Source organism: Engraulis encrasicolus, chromosome 17, assembly GCF_034702125.1.
Source record: "Engraulis encrasicolus isolate BLACKSEA-1 chromosome 17, IST_EnEncr_1.0, whole genome shotgun sequence".
NCBI lineage: Eukaryota > Metazoa > Chordata > Actinopteri > Clupeiformes > Engraulidae > Engraulis > Engraulis encrasicolus.
The window spans coordinates 49,853,066-49,863,065 of record NC_085873.1 but is presented as its reverse complement, the minus strand read 5'-3'; the positions used below and the strand labels follow the sequence as shown (position 1 = coordinate 49,863,065).

The 10,000-nt window shown below is 45.6% G+C and overlaps 1 protein-coding gene across 1 annotated transcript in view; it reads right to left on the bottom strand.

Moving 5' to 3' along the window:
- The window catches only part of znf385c (zinc finger protein 385C), a 119,004-nt gene that overhangs the window by 29,424 nt on the left and 79,580 nt on the right, over positions 1–10,000 (bottom strand). Inside the window, exons 4-5 of the mRNA XM_063221009.1 lie at positions 3,060–3,158; positions 2,810–2,972 (exon numbers count right to left, since the gene is read on the bottom strand). Of these exons, the coding sequence (XP_063077079.1) occupies positions 2,810–2,972; positions 3,060–3,158 (262 nt within the window). The remainder of the gene's footprint in view (positions 1–2,809; positions 2,973–3,059; positions 3,159–10,000) is intronic.

Sequence of the window (10,000 nt, the reverse complement as noted above, 5' to 3'; positions counted from 1 at the left end):
GAGAGAGAGAGAGAGAGAGAGAGAGAGAGAGAGAGAGAGAGAGAGAGAGAGAGAAAGACAGAAAGACAGAGAGAGAGAAGACAGGAAGTTAAGTGAGAGGACACGACAGGCAGAAGGAAGGATGGATGGAGGGATGGAGGGAGGGATGGAGCATGATGGAGTCTAATGGGCGATCACAAGGCAGCTGCCAGAGGTGGGACGGCATGTAGGGCTGTAACAATAATTGTATCGAACCAAGAAATCGTGATGCACCAAGTCACAATACGATACTGTATCACAGTGCAAGAACGCTGTATCGTGATACACCCTTTTAAAGGTACAATGTGCAGGAAATGGTCAAAATAGGTACTGCAACTATGCTGCTCATGGAAACTGGGCTGTCTATTGCCAATTTTGATCTTTACATGAAAGTTTACTGAGTAATAAACAAATATTTTCTAGTATGGTCCAAGTACAGTCTTTTTTGGCGCTAAAAATGGCTATTTTTGGAAATTCAAAATGGCGGACCATGGAGAAGATCCCCCTTTTCATGTATGGAAAGGGCATTTTTTCCAATCATACTGAATACTTAGAATTTGATGCCGGTGGTAAGTATTCATGAAAAAGGTAACATTAGTGAATGGCCAGCATGAATTCTGGAAATAAACAACTACAAATCTTACACAGTGTCCCTTTAAAGTTCTGTTACCCTTCAGTCCTGAAAACAACCACATGACGTGATGCAATACTGCTTCCAAGCTTCAAATCACCATCATTATTATTTCAGTCTTTATAAAAATTCTGTCTATAAGCTATGCTATTTTTTTATTAATACGTTTATCTTATAATGTTGGCAAATATGACAAAGAGAAAAACAAAAATCAGCTAAAAAGATACATTTAAATATTTGCAAAAAAAGTGTATCGAAACGTAGGTCAAAGACCATGATAGGAACCGAATGGTGAGTTGAGTGTAGAGATGCACAGGATCCAAGATCCGGTTCCGGATCCGGCAGGATAATAGGGTTTTTCACAGGATCCGGATCCGGCAGGATCCTAAGCAGTGGATCCGGTATCCGGCAGTTACCTAAAAATCAGGATCTGGTGCATCTCTAGCCTAGGCTTTTCAGTCAGTCTTTCACCCCCAACCCCAATTGCTGCATGGAGTGAAAGAACTTTGGAAGCGGCCAGTGCAGGCAGTGTGGCAGTAAGCCAATGAGTCTAAAAAATTGTTTGAGCCATCGTAATAAAAAGGGCCCACGTGTGCGAGTAGGCTATGTGTTTCAACCCTTTCGTAGGATCCAGTATCCGGTTCCGGATCCGGTAGGATCTTAAAGGGGTATGCCACTATTTTGGGGCTTAATACAGTTAAAATCGTTGGCTGGGGTTTATAAAGGTGGTAAAGTGTCTTATTTTTCATGTTAAGCGTTGTCTTGTTTTAAGACAAGTTACAGTATTTCTCAATTGGTTTTGTACATTTCTCGAATCTCTCTCGCAATTTGCAAAACACAATATTCATTCTCAAAACAGCTTTAACAAATGGCAAAACACTGTGGATGACCTGCAAAACCAAGTCTCTTGCTCAAAACCCAAGTTTTGTGTCCCCCCATTGTGTCATAGTGTGGTCCGTGTATGGACAAACTAGTCAAATCGATTTGCCATGTTGTCAATTGAATAGTACACTCTTGAGGATCTTTTCTGAAGCTAAATGTTGTTTAGATTGGATGGGAAATGTTGTAAATTCGACTTTATATTACATTGATCAGATAAGATTGTCCTAGATATACATTTAGACTATGACCTATTTATTGACATGTTTTCTCATGGCAAAATAGGAAAAACAGCAAACTCTGGTTGAGGTGTCAAAATGCGCCCTCTATCATTCCTTTTTACTTGTCTTGCAAGCCCATGTGAAAAAAAATCTGTAAAGCAAAATAAATTTGAAACAATACACTGATACTGTATAAAGTGCACTTACTGTCTTGTGAAATTCTAGGGAAATATTGTAATTTTGCGTGGAGCGTAATTATAGAGGGCACATGAGGCATAGACTAATGTAATGCAGTACAGTGCCTATTGTTGTATTGCATGGCTGTTTTCTCTTTCCCTTCTATTGCCTTTGATTAGAGAGAGTCAATATTTACCTGTGAGCAATTTACCAATTCAGATCACATTTATAGATAAAAATCCAATGGAAATTATACAGTGCTTATCACATTATGACAGCTTGGTAAATCATTTTGCATGTCAAGACTTAAACTATGACATAGGGCTTAAATGTTTTGGGGGGTGAGAGTTTTGTGTATTCAGTGACAATGCTTTTTGAGTGATATGACAAAAGCAATTGATAATGTACAAAAAAGCTGAGAATTGTGCACAACCATCTGCATGGTGATGAAAGCATTTGCTAAATGCTGAAAACTATGAGAAACTTATTTTACCATGTGCACAGATAACAGCAGGAAGTCACAATTGAACAAAAAGTTCTGAGAATGATTATTCTGTTGTGAGAAATGTACAAAACCAATTGAGAAAAACTGTAAAAGAGGGAGTATGTCGCTAAGCTAGTGAGGGTCAATGGATCCGTGTGTGCGTGTGTGTGTGTGTGTGTGTGTGTGTGTGTGTGTATGTATGTGTGCATGTGTGTGTGCATATGTGCGTGTGTGCTTGCGTGCATGTGTGTGTGTGTGTGTGTGCATGTGTGCGTGTGTGTGTGCATGTGTGTGTGTTTGCGTGCATGTGTGTGTGCATGTGTGTGTGTGTGTGTGCACGTGTGTGTGCATGTGTATGTGAGTGTGTGTGTGTGTGTGTGTGTTTGCATGCCATCTCACCTGTTATCTCCACAGCAGCAGCAGCAGCAGCAGCAGTGCCCACCAAAGCCTGTGCAGCAGCCATCTCCTCTGGCTTCCCCTCCACCACCATCTCCCTCTCCTTCTCTCCTTCCTTCTCCCTCTCCTTCTCCTTCTTCTCCTTCTCCCTCTCCTTCTCGCGCTCCCTCTCCCTCTCCCTCTCCCTCTCGCGCTCCCTCTCCTCCTTCCGCTCCCGCTCCTCCTTCCGCTCCCGCTCCCTCTCTCGGCCCGCGGCGCCGCTGCCGTGGTTCCTCTGTTTGTTCTTCATGTTGTCCAGGGCCTTCAGCTTACGGGCGTGCTTGTGGCCCTTGTAGTGAGCCTCCGCCTGGTTCTGCAGATGGGGACGAAGGGGGGGGGTAGAATGGTGAGGGGTGAGGGGGGAGAGGATAGAATGGTGAGGGGGTGGTGGTGGTGATGGGGGAGAGGGAGGGAGCAAAAGAGGTGGTGAGGGGGGAGGTAGAATGGTGAGGGTGGTGGGTGGGTGCAGGGAGAGGTTTGAGGAGGGACAGGAGGGGGGGCAGGGGGGGTAGAATGGAGAGGTGGGAGGGGGGAGGGTGGACAGGACGGGAGGGCAAGAATGGTGAGGGGTGGGGTGGGGAGGAGGAAGATGAGGGGGGAGAGGAGAGGGTGATGAGGGAGAGGTGGGGGGGGCGGGGAGAGGGGTGTGTGAGGGAGAGGAGGAAGAGGGGAGAGGATGGGTGAGAGGATAGAATGGTGAGGGGGTGGTGGTGGTGGTGGTGGGTGGGTGAGGGGAGAGGGGTGAGGAGGGACAGGGGGGGGGGGCAGGGAGAGGGGTGTGTGTGTGGGGGGGGGTGAGAGGGGTGAGCGGAGGGAGGGGGGGCAGGGAGAGAGGTGAGGGGGGAATGGTGAGGGGGGGAGAGGAGGGGAGGGGGGGCAGGAGAGGGGGGGGAGTTCAGGGAGAGGGGGGCAGGGAGAGAGGGGAGGGGGGAGTGGAGGGGAGGGGGGAATGGTGAGGGAGGAGAGGAGGGGGGCAGGGAGAGGGGGGGGTGGAGGGGGTAATGAGGGAGAGGAGGGAGGAAGAGAGGTGGTGAGGGGGGAGTGGAGGGGGTGGTGATGGGGGAGAGGAGGGGGCAGGGAGAGGGGGGAGGGGGGAGAAAGAGGGGTTAGGGGGGAGTGGAGGTGGTGGTGATGGGTGAGAGGGAGGGAGCAAAAGAGGTGGTGATGGGAGGGCAGAGGGTAAGGTGGGTGGGCTGGCAGGCAGGGAATGGAGGGTGGGGGAGAGGGGTTGACAAAAACACAAAGAGAAAAGCAAGAAACGATACACGCATGAACAAACAAACACACAGACAGACTTTGTCAGACATCTCTCACACTTACATCTCTTCCACCCTCTGTCTCTCGCTTACCCTCTCTCTCAGTCACTCCCTCTCTCTCTCATACACACACATACAAACTAACACCACAACAACACAGCACAGTAACAGTCGCTATGCTTTTTCTCCACGTTCCAGCAGGGGGTAGGGATATGCAGACAGAGCTGTTATGGAGAAGATGGACTCCTCACTGCCAGCTTGTGCTGTCTGTGCCCACGTACAGTGTAGGACAGGGATTCCCAAACTGTGGGGCGTGCACCCCTGGGGGTGCGCGGCCTGTCACCAGGGGGTGCACGAGCTGAATAGAGCAATGGTGGATATGTGTGTTTTTTTTTATCCAGCATTAATGAACGTCAGGTAGTTTTAATTGTTTGATGAGTTGAAAGTGTAATTTCTAACTCATAGACTTGTCATGCAGTAAGGTCCATTGTAATGATGGCAGAAAAAATCATCTGATTGGAAATCAGGATGACCCAAAATGTGCGGTGGTGCAACATTCGCTTAGGGGGTGAGCAAACCACATTAAAATGTGAAAGGGGTTGCGCGGGGGGAAAAGTTTGGGAACCGCTGGTGTAGGAGATACGGAGGGATGTGTCTTGGTGTTGCTGCGGGAGGAAGGAGTAGTGGTGGTGGTGGTGGTGGTGGTGGTGTTGGTGGTAGTGGTGGTGTTCGAGGGGCACGGTGTTGCGATAAACAACATGCAGTTCATCAACAGCAGCAGCAGCAGCAGCAGCACACCATCCTCCTCCCTTACCTTTCCTGTCCTCCACACACACACACACACACACACACACACACACACACACACACACACACACACACACACACACACACACACACACACACACACACACACACACACACACACACACACACACACACACACACACACACACACACACACACACAAACACACACACATATATATACAGTAAGCCAGCAGTGGTAGAGCTATACCACACCACATCACACCACATCACCGCGCCAGTTGGCTCTGGGGACAACCAGCACAGCACAGCACAGTAACAACAGTTGCCACCGGCACCCACCAGAACACACTGTCCTCCACGGCAACAGCAGAGGTCGGAGACAAAATGGCCGCCCTGTAGCACTGAAGCACTGAAGCACTCCCTCACTCGTGCACTAGGTGGCGACATGGAGGTGTGGGGAGCTACAGTTACTGTAATGCTTCTGCTTTGCTGAGGATCGGGGTCTTGTGAATGTGGCCCATTTTGGAGGCAAGGGGGACTGGGGGACAGTGATGGGAAGCATGCATTTATTTGTTTAAAATCCAGTGCCACATATTCCAAAATACCTGGTCTTACATGTCCAATTCAACTATGTGACCATTCAAACAGGCCATCAACTGGTTGAATTGGACAAGTAGTAGAAAACCAGGACATTCGGAATATATGGCACTGTATTGTAAACTAATGAATCCAGGTTGCCCATTACTGCCGAGGAAGGTGGACATGTAGAAGAGATGCATTGTGGGTCTAGAGAGGTGGATTGTGGGAAGGGGGATAGAGTGTGAGCCAGGTGTGTGAAAAGGCTGCCACACACACACACACACACACACACACACACACACCAGCTTTTGGCTTTGGACAGTCAGGGAGTAGGCCTATGGCGAGCTCAGATGTGCAGAAACGGGGAGAGAATCACACAACACACACACACACACACACACACACACACACACACACACACACACACACACACACACACACACACACACACACACACACACACACACACACACACACACACACACACACACACACACACACACAAACACACACACCTACAAGCTTGGCTAACCCTCCCGTTTGCTGCATTCTGCTCTGCCTCCATTCTTCGTCCCCTCAGCCTCTCGACATCAACAACTACGTATGCACGTATTGACGAATACGAATATACGAATGCTCTCGTCATGAACTCCATATTCATGCCAATAACATTACCTTTGCTGAACACAGGAATAGAACTGTTCTCAGATACAGTACTCTTGTGTGGATTGTGTTCAGCGGTGTAGTCTACTTTTTTGAAGTGGGTATACTGTATATTCAAGCATTTTATTGAAGTGGGTATACCTGCGTTCTACATAGACTACACCACGGATTGTGTTGCTGCTTTTTATACCAGTAGATTTTACATAAAATCATCTTGAAGATCAGCAAGTTGCGTATTGAGGATTACGAATGTTCTCATCATGAAAAGCCATTCATGTCATGAACATTACATCTGTCGTGCACAGGGGGAAAAAACTGTTCTATAGTACTCTTGTATGTATTGTGTTGCTGCGATTTTTCATTAAAGCATCTTGAAGATCAGCAAGTGCGTATTGTTGACAATTATGAATGTTCTCGTCATGAAAAGCTGCCGATGTATTCATGCCATGAACATTACATTTGCCGTACACAGGAATATCACTGTTCTCATACGCTATATCCATTCTCATACAGTACTCATTGCGTTGTATGCATGGCGTTGCTGCTTTTTTTTATTACCAGTCTTTTTTGCATAAAAGCATCTTGAACAGTCGTATTTCCCAGCAGCCACTTAGCGCTCCCGTGCCAGGACTAGATCCTGATTGGGTGCACTGAGACAATGGGAAGGCTTTCAAACCTCCCTCCTCCTCCTTTTCCGACCCTTCACGATACACAGATTTCATCATCTGTGCCTGTGTGTGTGTGTGTGTGTGTGTGTGTGTGTGTGTGTGTGTGTGTGTGTGTGTGTGTGTGTGTGAGAGTGTGTGTGTGTGTGAGAGAGAGAGAGAGAGAGAGAGCGAGAGAGAGAGCGAGAGAGAGAGAGAGAGAGAGAGAGAGAGAGAGAGAGAGAAAGAAAGAGAGAGAGAGAGAGAGAGAGTGCGTGCGTGCATGCATGCGTGCACACGGTTGTGAATGTGTGTGCGTGTGTGTGTGTGTGTGTAACGCCGCCCCAATCAAGGGCTGATGCCTGGGGTTTCTGATTAGCTTGAATGCCAATGGCAATTTCCCCTCCACCATTTAGCATGCTACGACAACCATGCTAATGCAGATTGCATTCTTTCACTCAGCAAACCAGCAAAAATAGCCACTCTGAATAAGGAGAGACGCCTTGTTTGGGCTGGATATCACATTGGATGGAAATCCATTTTCCATATCAGATATGTGATTGTGAGTGCGACGTGTGTCTTTGCAGGTAAAAACGAAAGCTTTTCATGCTCACTTTTTAAACACACAGGGAGTTGAAACACGAGGAATATATTTTATATTTCTCTTCATCTCTCTCTCTCACACACACACACACCACAGACAGATGCACACATTCTCTCTCACACACAGTGGATCATATCGAAGAGTCGAATGAAGCTTTCTGTGTTGCTACTCATCTCAAGTCTCTGGCCCAGTCCAATGCTTCACCCATTCACATGCATGCCCTACCTACAGGGAGCTTTTTCATCCAAAGCTACTTTCAGTTATTGACAATTTTTTTTTATCCAAAGCAACTTTCAGTTATTTGCAGGGTATTGGTTACAGTCCCTGCAGCTGTGGATGAAGGTGCTGGTAAGGGTGGGATTTGAACCTGCATCCCTCTGATCTAAAGTCCAGCACTCTAACCATTGAGTCATGGCTGTTTCATTTGTACACGAAGCAGGTTTACTGTATAAACGAGACGTAAAATAGGCTCATTTGCAACAAAAACAGCAGATTTCTTGGTTGGAATTAGAATTTAAGCAGAAACGACCACTCAATATCATGCACCATCCTGAAATCATGTGGTGCATTTCAGATAGTAGATTCCAACCAAGGGACGGTTGCAAAATCAACAGCTTTAAACACTTCAAAACTTTTTTTGTGTCCATATAACGTACACAGTCATTGGCTCTATCTCAAAGTCAAGGATCCTGGCCTTGCTAGGACGTGAAAACGCCCAGTGATTGGATACTCCGCGGAGTTCACTAAAGAGTATTCCAAAACACTGAGTGTTTCACGTCCTAGCAAGGCCAGGATCCTTGACATTGAGATACAGGGTAACACTTTATAATTATTTCTGCTTAGTAAAGACTTAGTCAATAATTTACTAATGATGAACAAAAAATTAACAAATGTTATTATATAGGCCTGCTAAGTTTTATTAATGCTTTATAAAATATCTACAAATAATATATACAAGATTTTACATACCTTATAACAGAGTATTTTATTCATTTACAAGCAATTTGTAAATGTTTGGTACATATCTACATACATATTTCCTAGTCATTTACAAACATTTGTTTACATTTCCTAGTGATTTACAAACGTTTGGTAGCCCCTTAATGTGCGCCGTACCTCCAGTGGCACGCTGTAATAGTCATTGAAATGTAACTACCATAGCACTACAATACTATGACACAACACAGGCCCTTTAGTAATGCACCACGACTTGGTCATTACCATACTGGTAACAACGAATGTTTAAAGCCGCGTCTTAAGGGGTTAATGTTTTGTTCATCAATAGTTAATTATTTGTTAAGTCTTTATAATGCTTTTTTGCATCCATTATTCTAAAGTGTTACCAAAAACATCTCTTGAATTACAACTCACACCCTACTTGAAGGTGAGTGAGTGACTGAAGTGAGTGATTGAACATCTAGGACACAGCCTCTGCAGACTACTGGGTGCATCAACATGGCGGAGAGCAGAGGGATGTTATGCACCAGAGGAGTCCAGAACGGAAGACGGAACGCTGGCGTGATGTTCCGTGTTCTACTGTAGCGTGACCTCACAAAGGAGAGGAGAGGAGGAGGAGGAACACTGGTGCTCAGTAGTGTGGAACAGAGGAAGCATAATCAGAAGAAGATGCTGAAGAAATCACACACACACGCACACACACACACACACACATGCACACACACATGCACGCACGCACACACACACACACTCACACACACACACACACACACACACACACACACACACACACAAGAGCTCATGCTCACAAACACACACACACACGCGCGCGCGCACACACAAATGCACACAGAGTCACTATCATTGGCACATAAAAATGAAAATTATCCTCAGACCTAAACACACACACACACACACACACGCACACACACACACACACACACACACACACACACACACACACACACACACACACACACACACACACACACACACATGTAAACTAGCACACTAGCTGTCAGATAATTTATGGAGATGTGTGTCAGGTCATGGCGTTTGCAAATGATGTGCCGTTGCGATTCATTGGCTCAGCAATGTGTGAGCAATGTGTGTGTTTGTGGAAAAAAGGTTTGCACACTTTGGATTTTTTCTTCTTAAAGTTATTTTTTCTTCTTTTTATTTATCCATTCATTCACTGAGTAATAAGAAGAAAAAATAACTTTAAGAAGAAAAAATCCAAAGTGTGCGAACCTTTTTTCCAAAAATACGTAATCTTTTTGTTCAGCACAAGGGATTGTGCACAAGTAACTCTCTACAAGTGTGTGTTTGAGCATGGCAGAGGGCCTGGGGTGGGGTTGAAGGGAAAACAACACTATAGAGTATGGCTGCACGATTATGGAAAAAATCATAATCACCATTATTTTGGTCAAACTCGTAATCACGATTATTAATCACGATTATTGATTTTTTGCTATTTAAAAAAAAACAAAAAAAAACAAGATGAAATATAACCAAGAATGAATTATGTATGGGATGAGCAAAAATAAAATGAATTGTAATAATTATGTACAGGCAATAGCATGAAACTTTCTTGCCATTTCTGGACAGAAACACCAGCTTGTCAGTATGTTCTGGCTTCAAGGACGCTCTCAAAGGTAGGTCAATATTGACACGATTAAATC